This window comes from Mus musculus, chromosome 10 (genome assembly GCF_000001635.26).
Source record: "Mus musculus strain C57BL/6J chromosome 10, GRCm38.p6 C57BL/6J".
Classification (NCBI taxonomy): domain Eukaryota; kingdom Metazoa; phylum Chordata; class Mammalia; order Rodentia; family Muridae; genus Mus; species Mus musculus.
Genome location: NC_000076.6, coordinates 88,379,089 through 88,396,201, shown reverse-complemented (window position 1 = coordinate 88,396,201; position 17,113 = coordinate 88,379,089). Strand labels below are relative to the sequence as shown.

Genomic DNA, 17,113 nt, shown 5'->3' with positions numbered 1-17,113 from the left:
CTGGTAACACTGCCTCCTTCTCCCTCCCTGGGCTGCTCCACTCTCCCTCTCAACTCTGCTGCACTGTCTCCATGCACTCTACTGTATCCTGGACTGTATCTCTTCTCCTGTACTGTCTGTCTGTCTCTCCCTTAACTGCTTCCCTCTCCTCCCTCCTCTCATGAGAGTTGGACATATCCTATTCTGTCAAATCTTTCTCTGATTTGTCACTTTTTCTGCAACTTAAGGAGACATCACTTTCAAACATGGGTGCTTCCTCCTACAAACTATCTTTACCCTCATTGTTTGGGATTACAGGTGTGTACTAAGGGTGTGTCTGTATTCCAGTCAGAGGGATTGAGGGTGTGTGCTAAGGACTGAGCCATACACTAGCTATAAACAGGTTCAAATATCCTGTAACAACCTTAAGAAACTGAGACGATTCTGCACAGCAAAGGACTCCATTGTTTCGACAAAGCAGCAGCCTACAGAATAGGAAAACTTTTTTAAAAAACCAACTACACATCTGAGGGTAATCCAAAATACATAAAAACCAGACATCAAAAAAAAAAAACAAAACAAAACAAACAAACAGCCCAATTAAAAATGGGGTACAGATCTAAACAGAGATATCTCAAAAGAAGAAAAAAAATGGCTGCGAAACAAAGAAAGTGTTCAACATCCTTAGCCCACAGAGAAATGCAAATCAAAACTGCTTTCAGATTTTATCTTACACCTGACAGAATGACCAAGGCCAATAATACAAGTGACAGCTCACGCTGTTGAGAATGTGGAATAAGAGGAACGAACACTCATCCATTGCTGGTAGGAGTGCAAACTTGTACAACCATTGTGGGAATCGGTGTAGCAGTTCCTCAGAAAGGTGGGAATCGACCTGCCTCAAGACTCAGCCTCCCACTCTTGGGCATATAACCAAAGAATGCTTCATCCTACCAGACACTTGCTCAACTATGTTCATTGCCAGAAACTGGAAACAGCCTAGAAGTCCCTCAACAGAAGAACGGATAAAGACAACGTGGTTCACTTACACAATGGAGCACTACTCAGCTGTTTAAAGAGACAATGACATCATGAAGTTTACAGGCAAACAGACAGAACCAGAAAAAAACCGTTTCTGAGACCCAGAAAGACAAATCCAGGATGCATTACCTTATATGTGGGTATTAGCTGTCGAGTCAATGATAGTCAAGCTACAGTCCATAGAACCACAGAGGGTAGGTCTAGATGAAGGCAGTTGGGGAGACAAATAGATCTCCCTAGGAAAGGGAAATAGAATAGATAATTATGGATGGATGAGGGGATTGGAATGGGCGGATCAAATTGGGAGCAGGAGGAAGTACAGGGAGAGACAGCTAAAATTAAAGGCCATTTTAGAGGTAGTATGGAACCCTGATACAGTAGAAGCGTCCCAGTTGGCCATCTCTTGTCATCAAATGTAGCTTCCAGTATGAAGCCTAGGTTACATCTAATTGAGTTGAGTTGTTGGTGGTGTGTGTGGGGGCGTGTGGGCATGTGTGTGTGTGTGTGTGTGTGTGTGTGTGTGTGTCCTATGGGAATCCTTAAACCCAGGCTGTTGCAAAGACTATAGGTTGCTCTCCACAAACTGACAGCAAGGCCTCATTGCTGAAGACAGCACCTTCATAACTCACTGAACACTGATAAATGGAGCTTGTGCCCACATAGAACCTTTACCCCTAGGTTGTGGTGCAACAGTTCTCAATCTGATTTGACTTAAGCACAGTCTGTGAGATGGAACCCATACCCAACACTGCTTGGGTGACCTAGAACCAGAGACTGGATAGCCCAGGGTCTCACGGTGCCTGGGACCTAGAACCAGAGACTGGATAGCCCAGGGACTCACAGTGCCTGGGACTTAGCAGTACCAAATGCTACTGGTCTGAAAGAAGGAAGGAAGGAAGGAAGGAAGGAAGGAAGGAAGGAAGGAAGGAAAGAAAGAAAGAAAGAAAGAAAGAAAGAAAGAAAGAAAGAAAGGAAGGGAGGAAGAAAAACAAAGAAAACAGAAAAACGTAGTGATAAAATGAGTCCTAATGATATTATACCATACTCAGACCAGTGCCTTGTTGGGGGGGGGGGGGGAGACAGGGTTTCTTTAGGTAGCCGTGGCTGTTCTGGAAGTAGCCCTGTAGACAAAGCTGGCCTCGAAATCATAGCGATCCACCTGCCTCCAGAGTGCTGGGATAAAATGCAGGCATCACCACCCAGCTACAACTATAGCTTCTAAAGGTTTTGAGAAGGCTGCAGCCAGGGTCCCAGGGTGCCTGGCATTTTGATGTTGTCTGGGTGTTCTATGTTCCATGACGGTGCTAAGAGGTAGGTTAGGGGCTCACCAAGTGCACTCTAGGTTCAGACCATGGGTGGCTGGTCAATGGCCGTGTTACTCCTCACTGAAATAATGGCAGCCTTGAAGTAGACAGGTGACAGCGCCAAGGACCTCTTCCCTAACCGAGTGATTCCTCCACTGTGGCCAAAGCGAGAGTCCCACGGTGATTAGCGGCCAGCCCTGTGCCACCATTTCCACTTACAGCATCCTCTCATCTGGGTTAACTTACTCTTGGAGGAGATGAAGGTCACTGTGCCTGGCTATCAAACCTTCCATGCTGCTCCACAGAGACAAAGATGCCGCCTTATTCAGATTTCCATTCACAGCTCTGTGAGGCAGTGAGGCAGCCTGTGGTCACCCTATAGCCGTCAGCAGCCCTCCTCCCACCGCTCCTCTGACTTTTGCGCCATTTCTGGTTTTCTTCTCGTGACCCTCTATGTCCCGTTTTCTCCATTCTGACTGTGGTCCCCTCTGTCAACATCTTTTGAACTTGTTCAACCTCTCTTTACCACTGTTGCCCAGCAAAGACTTTAAGTCCAGTCTCCTGGCCAACTCCCATTGGACTGTGAGTTCCTCAAATACAGAAGGAGACCTACCCGAGAAGCTGACCACAGTAAACACCTCTGCAAATCTGTCATGGGGACAACTTCTGAAGTTTTGGTGAAGAACCTTTATCAAATAGAAATAAATGAGAAATGGTCTGAGAGCATAAAGGAAAGAAAGGCAGCCATATAATGGGACAGGAGAGATGGATCTATGGCTAAGAGCACTTGGCTGTGCTACCAGCGGACCTGGGTTCAATTCCCAGCACCTACATGTGGGCTCACAACCATCTGTAACTCCAGTCCCAGGGACTCTGATGTCTTCTGACCTCCAAGGGCACTAGATACACACGTGATGACTTACATACTTGAAGGCAAAACACGCATACACATAAAATAAGTACGTCTATCAATAAAGGGTAAGCAGGCAGTAGTATTGAGGTAATACTACTCAAGGAGAAAGTATTAACTAGAATCCTAAAAGAAGAAACAAACTTAGAAATCAAGGTAAAAGCGGGCCACGCAGCTTTCTGCCTGATCACAGAATGCCGTGTCCTTTATCTGGATGGCACTTGGTCTGTAGGATGCCTCTGAGATTCTTCTTCTTGCTTAATGTGCTGCGTGGATGAATCAACCACAGGCTGACTAATCACCTCCTAAAGATCCTGCCATCTGCATCACAAGATTGGAACAAACTGTCCCGAGACTGGAGAAATTTAAAATGGCATACTGTGAATAATACACATCATCCACTATGAACACTGGCTTGCTGCTTTCTAGAAGGAACTAGAGAAGACATCTACATACTAGTTTATAGAAGTGTAAGCCATAGTAATAAAGGACTCGCCCCTCTGCTATCCCAGTGACATAGTATAGCACAGCCAGGTAGTCCTTGTGAGCTTTTCTGCTGTCTCCAAGGGAACACTTGACAGGCATCAGCTGAGAGGGCGTCTCCCACTTCTGCCAGCATGAGCGTCACAACTAGAAGCACTCCCCAGAGGGGACATATGGCACTAAATTAGTAGTTATTGGATGCTTTCTACTGAGCATTTTGCAAGGTGCCGCCTTGTAGACATCTGACACCTCATTTAGCCCACCTGTCATCACTAGGCTTTGTCACAATCTGCATCTCAGTGAGGGCTTCTATTGCTGTGACAGGAACACCATGACCCAAAGCAACTTAACATCTCATCATCAAAGGAAGTCAGGAGAGGAACTCACACAGGGCAGGAACCTGGAGGCAGGAGCTGATGCAGAGGCCATGGAGGGGTGCTGCTTACTGGCTTGCTCAGCCTGCTTTCTTATAGAACCCAGGACCACCAGCCCAGGGATAGCACTACCCACAATGGTCTGGACCCTCCCACACTAATTGATCTCTAATTAAGAAAATGCTTTAATAATACCAGCTTTAGAGACATTTGTTTTCCAATGGAGGCTCCCTCCTCTCTGAGGACTCTATCTTGTGTCAAGTTGACATAGAAACAGCCAGCACAGTCAGTGAACAAAATGAAGTTTTGATGCCATAGTATTCCTTCAACAGATGTTCACGGAACACTTACCGTTAGGGACTGCGAGCGCCCACTGCCTATTTTGCTTACTCTTGTTGATGGAGGTGTTAGTGGAGGGGCTGGCAAGCCTGCAGATGACTGGGTCTCCTGCGTGTTCCTCTCCTACGCACTTCTCCACACCCTTTCACCAGTCTAGACCAAGACTCCTGCAGATTACCATGCCTACCGCCACTCTCACAAGCTCTCTCGGGATTTCTCAAATCTTGTACCTGCTAAGGGGCCCTGACAGGTTTTGTTTCGTTTTGTTTTTGGTTATGAGGGCTGGGTTATCATCATTTAGCTGTACTCCTGGGTCTCAGGTATTAGATGCCAATACAAAACAACCTTTAATGGTTTATGCAAATCCCCAGTGCTGGGGGAAAGGTCACTACAACTACACTAGTCACCCTTATAGGAGCTTTCTCTCTAGCCAAAAGGGCTTTCACACCACACACACACACACACACACACACACACACATACACACACACAAACCTCACTTGTCTATTTTGTGTATGGCAGAGGCGTGTGAGTTCTTCAGCATATATGTAGAGAGCAGAAGAAAACATGTGGGAATCTGTTCTCTCCTTCTCCCGTGAGTCCTGGGACTCACACTCAGGTCACCAGACTTGGTGACAGGCAGGCACCTTTACTCACTGATTCCTTCATGTACCCTTCTTGATTGTTCTCCCAACATCACCGCCTTTACTCTGGTTCTTTGGTTGGGAAATGGTAGTTTCTCAATATCAGCACCACTGCTGTTGGGCCTGGATAATTCTTTTTTTTTCCTCCTTGGATATTTTATTTATTTACATTTCAACTGTTATCCCCCTTCCAGGCTTCCCCTCTGGAAATCCCCATCCCACCCACTCCTCCCCCTGCTTCTGTGAGGGTGCTCCCTGCCCAACCCATTCCCACCTCCCCACCCTGGCATTCCCCTACACTGGGGCATCCAGCCTTTGCAGGACCAAGGGCCTCAGGCCTGGATCATTCTTTGCTGCCGGGATTGTCCCGTATATTAACAGAATCCCTGGCTTCTACACATTAAAGACAGCAGCAATATTTCATTCCATGCCCAGCTAGGACCATCTAAAATGTCTCCAGATGTTGTGCAACATCCCCCCACCCCCACCCCGGGGGAAATATCACCACAAACTGAAAGTGAATGCCCAAGTCAGCTCTGCCCTCCTCTGTCCTGTCTGAGCGTTCTTGGCCTCCTGTTGAGCTTACACACCATCAAGGCAGCCATCCTGGCAGGCCACCATACAGGTCAGTGCCTCTCTCTGTCCCACCACACCCTCTACACATTTACAGTATTGCTCACAACTGTGATAAAGTAACTCTTAATGCCTCGCCGCCAGAGCTCCTTGTCAGCAAGAGCCATGTCTTCTCTTGACTACTTTGTCCCCAGGGGCCTGGCTAAGTATTTCCTAACTGCATGAATGAGCCTGGCGTTCTGTGCAGACAGCAGAATTTTAAGGTTTAAAGACGTCACCTCTGAGCCCAGGTTGCTGAGTACAGAACGGGAAGTTAAGTTTTATCTCCTGAGCAAGCTAGATCAACTGACTGGTAGCGGCAACTAAGAAGCTGCTGTGCATATAAAATAGCATGTTTCTTCTGAAGTACCAGATACAAGAAGCCACATTCCAGGGCCAAGTAAGTAATGGACCAAAACACGGAGTTTCCTATCAAGTGGGAGTTCAGCCCCACCACCGCATAAGGGTCCCAAGGCTGGGAAGCTTTACAGAAGCAACTGGTATTCTGTAACTGCCTCTCCACCTCCTCCTAGGATTAGGACAGAAACTTCTCATCCACCCCACCCCCCACCCCCAAGCCCAGGGAACAGGCTCAGCAGGATCACCAATCCAGCTCTCTACAGTTCATGATGCTGGCAAATGCCAGCCCTGCCTCACACCTGAGAAATGCAGAGGGTTGTCAGCTAACTGTCCCCAGCCGAAGGCCTGGCATCAGCTCACACTCCCTAGCTGGAGCCGCAGATGGGTATGCCACGTACCGGAAGTGGGTCACACACAGACAGAGCCCAGGACCCACCCCACCCCCACAGAGGTGGAGATAAAGATGAAAGGCTTCAGAGGCTATGGAAATGAGAGTGACATTTGGTCTCACCAGGGATGACTAAGGGACAGTTCCAAGCATGGTGGTAAGGAGTGGTCTCAATACCCTTTGAAGGTATTCAGTAGAGAGCAAACTTTGACCCCTCAGTGGACTTTGGGCACCTCAGTGGGCACCTCGGATGAGGTTACAGAGGAAGGACTTTCTGCCCTTGTTTCTTGCTGCTTTCTGCATGCTCACGGGGGAAAACAGAGGTACACTGAGCTAGGAAAGGGAAGCCTTACAAACCCATCTCCTGTCCTGAATTTTGGGTTTGCTGTGTGTTGCAGGCCTAGCGTGGGGAGGCACAAAGCATCAGCTTAGGAGCTGGAATCTGTTCCTCTCTGAGACCGACCACTCTAATGCTGAAGTAACACTATAGTTTGTAATCTGGCCTCGAACTCACAAGGATCTGCCTAGTCTAGCTCCCCATAGCTGGAATCAAGCATGAATACCACCATGCCCAGACCAACAGAGAAGGTTTTGTTACCAAGGAGCACCATACATCTTGGGCTCAACTGGCAGCCCACTATTCATAGGGACAAGCACAGTTAATGGCCTGCCCTCTATGCTCCTCATATAGGAACTTCACTGCTAGGCAGTACAAATGTCTGGGTGTCTTCAGGCACCGTTCTATGACTCAACTCATAACAGTGCCCAGAAAGAACTGCTTAGGCCTCAGGAAAGTTCTCCCTCCACTTCTGGGACACTGGTGGAACACCAGGCTGCTGCATTCTTTCTCCTGACACTATGTCTGGGCTCGGGTGGAAAGAACACCATCATGATAAATATGTATGTCTGCCACAGGAGGGAAGTATGTAAAGAAGCAGTCTTGTCAATACTTGAATTTAAGACTAAGGAGCCATGAGAAGGGGCAAGAGGCAGAGCACTGACTGCTCTTCCAGAGGTCCTGAGTTCAAATCCCAGCAACCACATGGTGGCTCGCAACCATCTGCAATGTGATCTGACGCCCTCTTCTGGTGTGTCTGAAGACAGCTACATTATACTCATGATATATATAAAATAAATATATATTTGCATTTCCCTGATGATTAAGGATGCTGAACATTTTTTCAGGTGCTTCTCAGCCATTCGGTATTCCTCAGGTGAGAATTCTTTGTTTAGCTCTGAGCCCCATTTTTTAATGGGGTTATTTGATTTTTTTGGAGTCCACCTTTTTGAGTTCTTTATATATATTGTATATTAGTCCCCTATCTGATTTAGGATAGGTAAAGATTCGTTCCCAATCTGTTGGTGGCCTTTTTGTCTTATTGACGGTGACTTTTGCCTTACAGAAGCTTTGCAATTTTATGAGGTCCCATTTGTCGATTCTCGATCTTACAGCACAAGCCATTGCTGTTCTCTTCAGGAATTTTTCCCCTGTGCCCATATCTTCGAGGCTTTTCCCCACTTTCTCCTCTATAAGTTTCAGTGTCTCTGGTTTTATGTGGAGTTCCTTAATCCACTTAGATTTGACCTTAGTACAAGGAGATAGAAATGGATCAATTCGCATTCTTCTACATGATAACTGCCAGTTGTGCCTGCACCATTTGTTGAAAATGATGTCTTTTTTCCACTAGATGGTTTTAGCTCCCTTGTCAAAGATCAAGTGACCATAGGTGTGTGGCAGTCAGATGGCTAAGATCAAAAATTCAGGTGACAGCAGATGCTGGTGAGGATGTGGAGAAAGAGGAGCACTCCTCCATTGTTGGTGGGATTGCAAGCTTGTACATACAACTACTCTGGAAATCAGTCTGGCGGTTCCTCAGAAAATTGGACATAGTACTACCAGAGGATCCCGCAATACCTCTCCTGGGCATATATACAGAAGATGTTCCAACCAGTCAGAAGGACACATGCTCCACAATGTTCATAGCAGCCTTATTTATAATAGCCAGAAGCTGGAAAGAACCCAGGTGCCCCTCAACAGAGGAATGGATACAGAAAATGTGGTACATTTACACAATGGAGTACTACTCAGCTATTAAAAAGAACGAATTTATGAAATTCCTAGGCAAATGGATGGACCTGGAGGGCATCATCCTGAGTGAGGTAACCCAATCACAAAGGAACTCACATGATATGTACTCACTGATAAGTGGATATTAGCCCAGATACTTAGAATACCCAAGATATAAGATACAATTTGTGAAACACATGAAACTCAAGAAGAAAGAAGTCCAAAGTGTGGACACTTTGCCCCTTCTTAGAATTGGGAACAAAACACCCATGGAAGGAGTTACAGAGACAAAGTTTGGAGCTGAGATGAAAGGATGGACCATCTAGAGACTGCCATATCCGGTGATCCATCCCATAATCGGCCTCCAAACGCTGACACCATTGCATACACTAGCAAGATTTTGCTGAAAGGACCCTGATATAGTTGTCTCTTGTGAGACTATGCCAGGGCCTAGCAAACATAGAAGTGGATGCTCACAGTCAGCTATTGGATGGATCACAGGGCCCCCAATGGAGGAGCTAGAGAAAGTACCTAAGGAGCTAAAGGGATCTGCAACCCTATAGGTGGAACAACAATATGAACTAACCAGTACCCCCCGGAGCACGTGTCTCTAGCTGCATATGTAGCAGAAGATGGCCTAGTTGGTCATCAGTGGAAAGAGAGGCCCATTGGTCTTGCATATATGCCTCAATACAGGGGAACGCCAGGGCCAAGAAGTGGGAGTGGGTGGGTAGGGGAGTGGGGGGGAGGGTATGGGGGACTAGAAATGTAAATGAAGAAAATACCTAATTAAAAAAATAAAAAGAACAAAAATAAATATATAAAAATCTTGAGAGATTAGACCTCAAAATCTGCCCAAACACAACTAGGAAATGGCTACATTTATATGCTGGAAGCCTTATGAAATACCCCAGAGCTGTATTTAGCAAAGTCCCAGGATAACATACCCAGACAAGAATATAAATTTCACAGATACTTTCCATGAAAACAGCCATGAGCACATCTACAAGATAGAGGGCAAACAGTTATTATCCCAGGCATAACGTGAAGGCGCCAATGAAAGGAAATGGGTTTGAACGGAACCCGGTATCTTGGACATCTGCTGCTCTGGCCAGTTCTTTGATAACAATCTGGTAACTATTCTCAGCGACAGCCCCACAGATCCAGTGGTTCAACTGTGACTTCCAGGCCTGCCTACCCCCAAGGCTCTGCAGAGGATTGGCTGGCACACAAAGGTATGGCAGGGGCACTTGCCGTCCCCCCTCCCCCAACCCCCCAAGGCAAGGCAGGCAGGCAGCTCCAAGTGTGGTCTACCCTCCTGAGAAAGTCCCTGCAGTTACTATTTGACAGAAGAGAAAACTGGAGGTCACACCCATTTGGGGTAGGCTGCCCAAGGGAGTTGACGGGCAGGACCAGGAGAAAATCCCACACCATTCAAGCACCTTGATCCAACCCTGGCAGAGTGTTACCCAGTCCAGTTACACCAGCTAATTAGCTCCCTTTTTTCTTAAACCGGGTCTGAGCTGGCTGGGATCTGTCACTTGCAACCCTGTGTTATAGGGACGATGGTGGTGGTCGTTTCCAGTGACTAGTGATTCAACATGCGAAAGGGAACAGACTTTTCTACACTACCTCAGCTGAGCTACTCCAAATGCATTCTTTCCTTATCTCTGTCTAGCCGCCTACTACTGCCTACTCCTTTAAGAAGCCATGCTAGTGCCTCCTGCAAAGGTCGATAAGGTCCTTCCAAAATGCTTCAACCAGTGATTTTCTTCCCTTACACTAACCTGGTATTGCGTAACTACCTTGCCACATACTGTACTCCCTTTCCTGTCCACTATTAGGCAGTTCTCATGTCTGCAGGGGCCTCATCTCCCCTAGCCTGAGCTAAGTCCTGACAGTACCTGCCACACTGTGTGCATCCTAACAGCATGCAGGTCTCGGGGTTCTGGGAAAATCTCAGTAGGACAAAAAATGAATTTCAGAAGATCAAAACAAACAAGACACAGTAACATTAATTATGTTTTAAAAGAATACAAAGTGACCACTCATTCTATGGGAGTAGAAAGCTTACCCTCATCTACACTGAGGTTAAAAGGATGCTAGTTAAAAAATCGCCCTAACTCATCCTTCCACCCACCACGCCACGGAATCTACCGGGCACGTTCAGGTTAATAAGCAATTTCCATTTACCAAGAGTGAAGCAGGAACTGAGAAAAGTCTTTGCTAATTAACTAGAGTCTGACATCTGATAGTAGCGCCCCCAAAACAGATTTATGTTTTTTAAAAGAAAAGTTCTATGTGATCTTTAGCATTTTCTCCATAGCACAAATTCCATTAATATTATAGTTCAGCTATCTTTTTATTTTTGTTTTACTGGTGTTCACACGTGTGCGTGTACGTGCGCGCTTGCTTGTGTGTGTGTGTGTGTGAGCGCGTGTGCGTGTGTGAGCCAGAAGATCTCCTTTGTATGAGTTCCAGCTCCCAACCACAGTGAAGTGAAGTGTGCAATAATGTACATTTTTTTTTAAATCTTAAAGTGGGAGGGAGGGGCCTTGAATATGTTGGCTGGTAATTTCAAAACCATTTTGTTGTTGTTTTTATTGATTTCTGTAAGCCTGGGTCTCACTTGCATAGCCCAGGCTGGCCAGCAATTAATTACTCATGTAGACGAGGCTGACCTCAAATTCAAAAGATGCACCTGCTTGTCTCCCAAGAGCTGGTGTTAAGGGCATACACCACCGTGCCTAGCAAAACAATTCCTTTTTAATAACACCTAACAGAGAGGTAGCCACCAACCCACAGGGTCAGCTGGGAAGTAACTCAGTTTGGGCACAGTGCAGGCCAGGAAATGGAATGTCCCTTCAGACGAAATCTCTGCTTCACTGTTTATGGAATCTCTGCATCAATTTTTGTTTTTGTTTTGTTTTGGTTTTGCCTCTGACCAAGAACACACAAAAACAGTTTAATCAGGAAACGAATCAAATACAAACATGGTAACACATTTCTTTCCTGAAATTTGGCCAGGTAAGAAACCAGTCAGTAGGATAATTCTAGCTGGATCCTGTTTTCAATCCTTCTTTATTGTGAAAAAGAGTACTTCATTAATCCAGCATCAAGATCGTGGACAGGCAAGTGGAAGGGAAGGGAGGGAGGGGGGAATCTCATAGACCACGGATGGACTTTAACCTCGCCTACTGGCTTTCTTAAGTGAGTTAATTTTGTTTCCACACGCAGTTTACATAAGAAAGTGATGTTCCATACAAGAGAAGGCACACATATACAAATTCTCAGGTCCCAGTAATCTACGACCCTCTTTTCACAAACTTAAAGTTAAAAGAGCTCCAAACCTGGAGTTTGTTTTTGTTGTTCCTCACTTGGCAGGCTACCTGACCTGCCTTGAACTCGTTTGGTGGTAAAACACGAGGTAACCGACAGGAGGCTATTTATAGTCAGTATTTTTCTCATGCAGTAGAAATATCCATGTACTTCACTATAGAAAGTACAGGGACTTACTGTTAAGATAATGTAGTAGTTGTAAAAGTTTCAGCAAAGGGTGTGTGGACTTGTATATAAATGAGGATAGGCCTGAAATACATTTTCCTCTCTAAAGTATATTTTAAAGACACTTAATAGCAAGTATAATAAGGCAGACCAAATACTAATGTTAAAGCCAGAAGTTTCTTTTTCCCTTGAGTCTGTGTCTCACTGTGTAGCCTGTCTCCCGGGTGCTAATGTTACAGACATATTATACCATATAAAGCAGAATCATACGTTTATGAATTCGTCCATAAAGGATCCTTCGGGACACCGTTTAGTGCTCCATATAAGAAACCTAGGCTCCCAGACCCACATGACTTTCAATAAACAAGTTCTTCCCTGCTGTCCTCACCCCAAGGCTCCACTATGAGCAGTCAGTTGAGAGGAAGCTTGGGACAAAGTGTGGTGCCTATGAGTGTACTGGAGAGCAGGCTGGCCTCCAGGCTCTCTCAACTGCACAAGTACCTGTTCCAGGCTCCAGTCACTCTTCCCGCTCCATCCCTTCCCCTGAACTTCTCCAGCCAAGGGCTTCCCGTTCCCAGCTTCCCCTTCTTACACAACCCTGGCATTTTAGCCGCAGGCTCTCCCCCTGCTCTCTCTGAGTGCTTCCTCTCCCATCCCTTCACTCCCTCTCCCATCTCGCTCTCCTCTCCTCCCTTCTCTATCTCTTCCATCTCTCAACTCCCCCACCCCGGGGGCAGGTCCAGTCTGCGGGCCAGGATCAGTCTACTTTTTCTCTCCCTGCTCTGGACTCTTCCAGGTGCCTCTGGCTGTTCTCTCCCTCCCCTCGCACCCACCATAAAAACCTTCTTTCTGGGGAGATATGGAAGTGGGACAACATTCGAAATGTAAACAAATAAAATAATATATTTTTTAAAAAGCCTTCTTTTTCAACCGTATCTTGGAGTTGTGTGTCCTTATTTCATTCAGACCCATTTCTCCACTTCGAGGGCTCACCCTAGATTACCACCTTTGGGTTCAACTGTATTCCTATTTTATCAGAATTCCCAGGGGATTTCTAACTAGTACTTGGCTTGACTTGTAAGGGAAAATGAATTATTTAGTAGATCCCACCCTTGATTCCATTTTTCCTCAAACTCTGGACAAGTGTTTAAACAACTTATTAAAAAGCAAGAACCTAGGGCGGAGGAGATAGATTAACTAGTACAGTGCTGACCTAACGTGCATAGAGCCCGGGGTTAGATTCCCCAGGACTGGGCAGAGTGGTCTTAAACTTTAATAGCTCAATAACAAAATTACAATTCTATAGTTTATAACTATAATCCTAGCATTAGGGAGGTTGAAGCAGAAGGGTCAGAAAGAATTTCAAGGTCATCCTCAAGTACAAATGGAGTTGGAGGCTAGCCTGGGGTACAAGTAACCTTGTCTCAGACTCACACACACACACACACACACACACACACACACACAGAGGTGGGTAGTGGCTGGAGAGATGGGTTTAAGAACATTTATTGCTCTTCTGATAGACTGGAGTTTGGATCCCAGCTCCCATACTGAGAATCCAGCTCAGTAACTCCAGCTCCAGGAGACCTTCACACACACACACACAGACACACAAATAAAAATCTTCAAATCCCCTCTTTACCTCTTACACTAAGGAGGAAAATGAGCTCCCAGTTTACCAATGATCTTCTTAACCATTATATGCATCACAACTAGTTAACAGCCGGGTGCTACCTACACAATCAAAGTCCCAGTTCAAGGAAATATTTCAAAGTGAAGAGGGAGACTAAACAATTGATGGTGATAACATCAACTATTACGGCCTAACGACAGAGTTTGTTATGTGCTATCAATCTTCCTACACTTAATTTCCACTAGCGACCCTGATAAGAAGACAGTTATGCCTTTATTTTAAAGAAGAGGAAGCTGAGAGGGCTCAGATTTCCTCCCAGATGTGATAAGCAAAGCCCGGGGCTGCAGGAGAAACCATCAGGAGCTGGGGTGAAGGGCAATGATGTGGCGGTAAGGGGATGACCTTGAGGGTGAAGGAATCTGCTGCCAACCCAAGTTTGATTCCTGGGAACCACAAGGTGCAGAGAAAGAACCAACAGCACAAAGTGTCACATGTGCACCCACATGTGTGCACATAACATGCATATACGGAAGAAAAGCCTTAAGGGGGGATTATTGGGGGCTGGAGAGATGGCTCAGTGGTTAGGGCTAGAGAGATGGCTCAGTGGTTAGGGGCACTGGCTGCTCTTCCAGAGGTCCTGGGTTAGGCCCCATGTGGCTGCTCACAACTGTCTGTAACTCCAGTCCCAGGGGATCTGACATCCTTACACATATACACACATACAGGCAAAACACTGATCCGCATGTTATATATAAGAGGTGTTACTAAGACGTTGGCATCAAAGCCAAGTTGTCTTAAGCTTGAAGCGCATGTCTGCTGTGAATTAGCCATGTTAATTTATGCAAACACCTCAGCTGCATAACCTGTGAGGCAGGTAAAATAATACTGTCCAGATGCGAGGGCTGGGTGAAGACTAAATTAGTGTATGAAGCAGTTAGAGAACACCTAGTAAGGACTATGCTTGCTATTATCATGGTTAGCATTAACTGGAGCCATTGGTCACATCCAGATTAGCTCTCCCTAGCCCCTCCCCCATCACAGGCCAGCTACCCCCACCTCTCCTGCTACCCGGTGACACTCTTAACTCTTATTTCTCTCATTTCAGCTAAACTTTTTGATCTGTGTCTATGAGCCAGGCCTCATGGCATACACCTTGAATCCCAGCACTCCAGAGGCAGAAGCAGGAGGATCTGAGTGCAAGGCCAGCCTGGTCTATATAGGAAGTTCAAGCCCAGCCTGGGCGACGTGGTAAGACCCTGTCTCAAACTCTTCAAGGCTGTAACAAATGCATTTCACGCCATGGTCAGTAAACAGCCCACTTAAAATGAACCAGGTTAAAACCATAAACCAACAACCCTAGCACTCAGAAGGGCTGATAACGGAAGACTGTGAACTTCAGGCTAGCCTGGGCAACTTAGTAAGGCTCTTTCTCAGAAATGAAAGCCATTCAAAAGCAGTCAGACACTAACTATGCGAAAACATATCAAGTTACAACACATGAAACGTAGACGGACCAGGAGGTGGTGGAAAACTAAAACACTCCACAATTGGAAGTGGGCGACAGTCTCATTCTCACCTGTAAAATTACTTTTTTCTAGTCCCTACAACCACTAAAAACACACTTAGAACCCGGCCATATCGCTCAGCCAATCACTAAGCAGACGCTTAGTATGCACACACTGGCACTGCCTGGCACTGGGCTTGGGCTAGGGTTACAGCATTTAAAGTGACACCAGTTTCTCCACCGAGCTTACAGTCCGGTGTAGGTGCTGAGCGCACACATACGTATTGTGCCGTTTTATAAGAGCATTCTGTTAATTATAAAACCCTTTTAACCTCTTACTAAAATATAAGCAAATAAATAAAACAGGGAGACCATTCCAAACTCTTTGAAAGCGCATGTTTTCTTCCTGTCTCCAGGGGCAGTGTTCTGTTGAATGGCACACTTGTGCCCATTCATTTCTGACCTGCTCATACCCCTTTGCACACTTAAGATGGCGAAGACTGTACTAGACTACCCAAGAATCAAATAACTGAAATTTAAACTGAAGAGTAATGGCAGTCCCCAGAACGTTCAAGGTATGTCTCCAAAGGAGCATAAAATTCATTTAACCTGGCTGCTCACACCTCCCAAACCGGTTGTCTGTGCTCTTTGAAGAGTTTACAGTCTAATCAAACTGCTTCACTGCACATCAATTAAACGCAGTTCTCAGTCCAAGAAGGACCAGCGACTTGATCTAAAAAGTATTAGCATAGCCCATGACGCAAGGGTGGGTCTGTGCTGGCTCTCAAGAGGTCCGGGGCTGGAGTCCAAGATCCGCAGGCAGTCCTAGTCACCTGACAAGGGCCCTACTCTGAGATAAGCACTTGGTGCTTCCCATCAGCGTGTGCATTCTCACTAGTAAGGCCTCCAACCCGCTGGCATGCAGCTGTACAAAACAGCAGAGCCATTATGAAAAAGGAAAAAAGTTAATTTAAAAAAATCTCCCTTTCACTCTGCAAAATTCACATGCAAAACGGCGCAAAATTCACATGCAAAACGGCGCAAAATTCACATGCAAAGCCGCGCATGCCTCTAAGACAAAGTCTGCGATCCAGAAGAAACAGAAGATAAGGTGTTTTGTCAACGGTGAAGGACTAGTAGGGTGGCACCGCAGGACTGGATCCTACGGAGAGCCAGGGAATGAAGGATCACTACAGAAAAATACAAACCCTAGGAGAGAGTTTCACCAGCGCAAGGCCTTAGAGCCAAAATCAAATGGCCAGAGGACTCTTGGGGACACCCTGCAGAAGGAAGGGGATCCATGCGCACGCTGAAGCACGCGAGGCCCGGACGTCCAGTCCAGCTGCTGCAGGCGAGCCGGGGAGAGGATGCACGCTCAGCGCCTGGGACTAGTGGGCCGTGTGCTGGTCCCCAGGCTGCAGGGAAGATGGGGAGGCAGAAGGGAGATTCGGGGTGCCGGCACCGCGGGGCTCAATCGGGGAATGCTGCGCACGCGGCTCCGGGGCTCGGGCTCCGCTACTCACCTCTCCGAACTGGAAAGCCGAGACGATGGTGACAACGACGCCCACGAAGCAGACGTAGAGCCCATACCTGTGGGATAGGCAGGTATAGGTCTGTCTCTGCAGGAGCTTAAGCAGCATCACCCCGGCCCCGCCACCCCACGCCAGGAGGAGCCCGCGCCGCGCCACCGCCTCAGCGAGCCGCCATTCAGGGGCCCCCGGACGCGCCGCCGCGCTTAGCTCACAGCCCCCGGCTGCCGCACATTGTCGCTCCGGCGACCGACGGCCCGCTGGGCTCCACGCCGCGGCCGCCGCTTCCGGGAGCCCGGAGCCCACGCCCTCGGCGCGGCGGAGGCGGACCCAGGGCCCGCAAGGCGCCCGGCGCCACCCGGGGTTGGCCTCGGAGAGGCGGCGGCGAGTCGCCAGCGCCACCTAGAGGGCGGAGGGGCAAGGGCAGGCGCGCGCCCTCCC

At 47.1% G+C, this 17,113-nt stretch overlaps 1 protein-coding gene across 3 annotated transcripts in view; it reads right to left on the bottom strand.

Moving 5' to 3' along the window:
• Positions 1 to 17,068, bottom strand: part of Gnptab (N-acetylglucosamine-1-phosphate transferase, alpha and beta subunits) — a 68,191-nt gene extending 51,123 nt beyond the window's left edge. For 2 of the 3 annotated variants that reach the window (NM_001004164.3, NM_001364707.1), the window contains exon 1: positions 16,667 to 16,934. In NM_001004164.3, the coding sequence (NP_001004164.2) occupies positions 16,667 to 16,783 (117 nt within the window). In that variant the 5' untranslated portion in view covers positions 16,784 to 16,934. Of the gene's footprint in view, positions 1 to 16,666 lie in introns of all 3 variants that reach the window. The other variant, XM_006513848.2, reaches the window with a different exon arrangement.
• Positions 17,069 to 17,113: the final 45 nt, after the last annotated feature.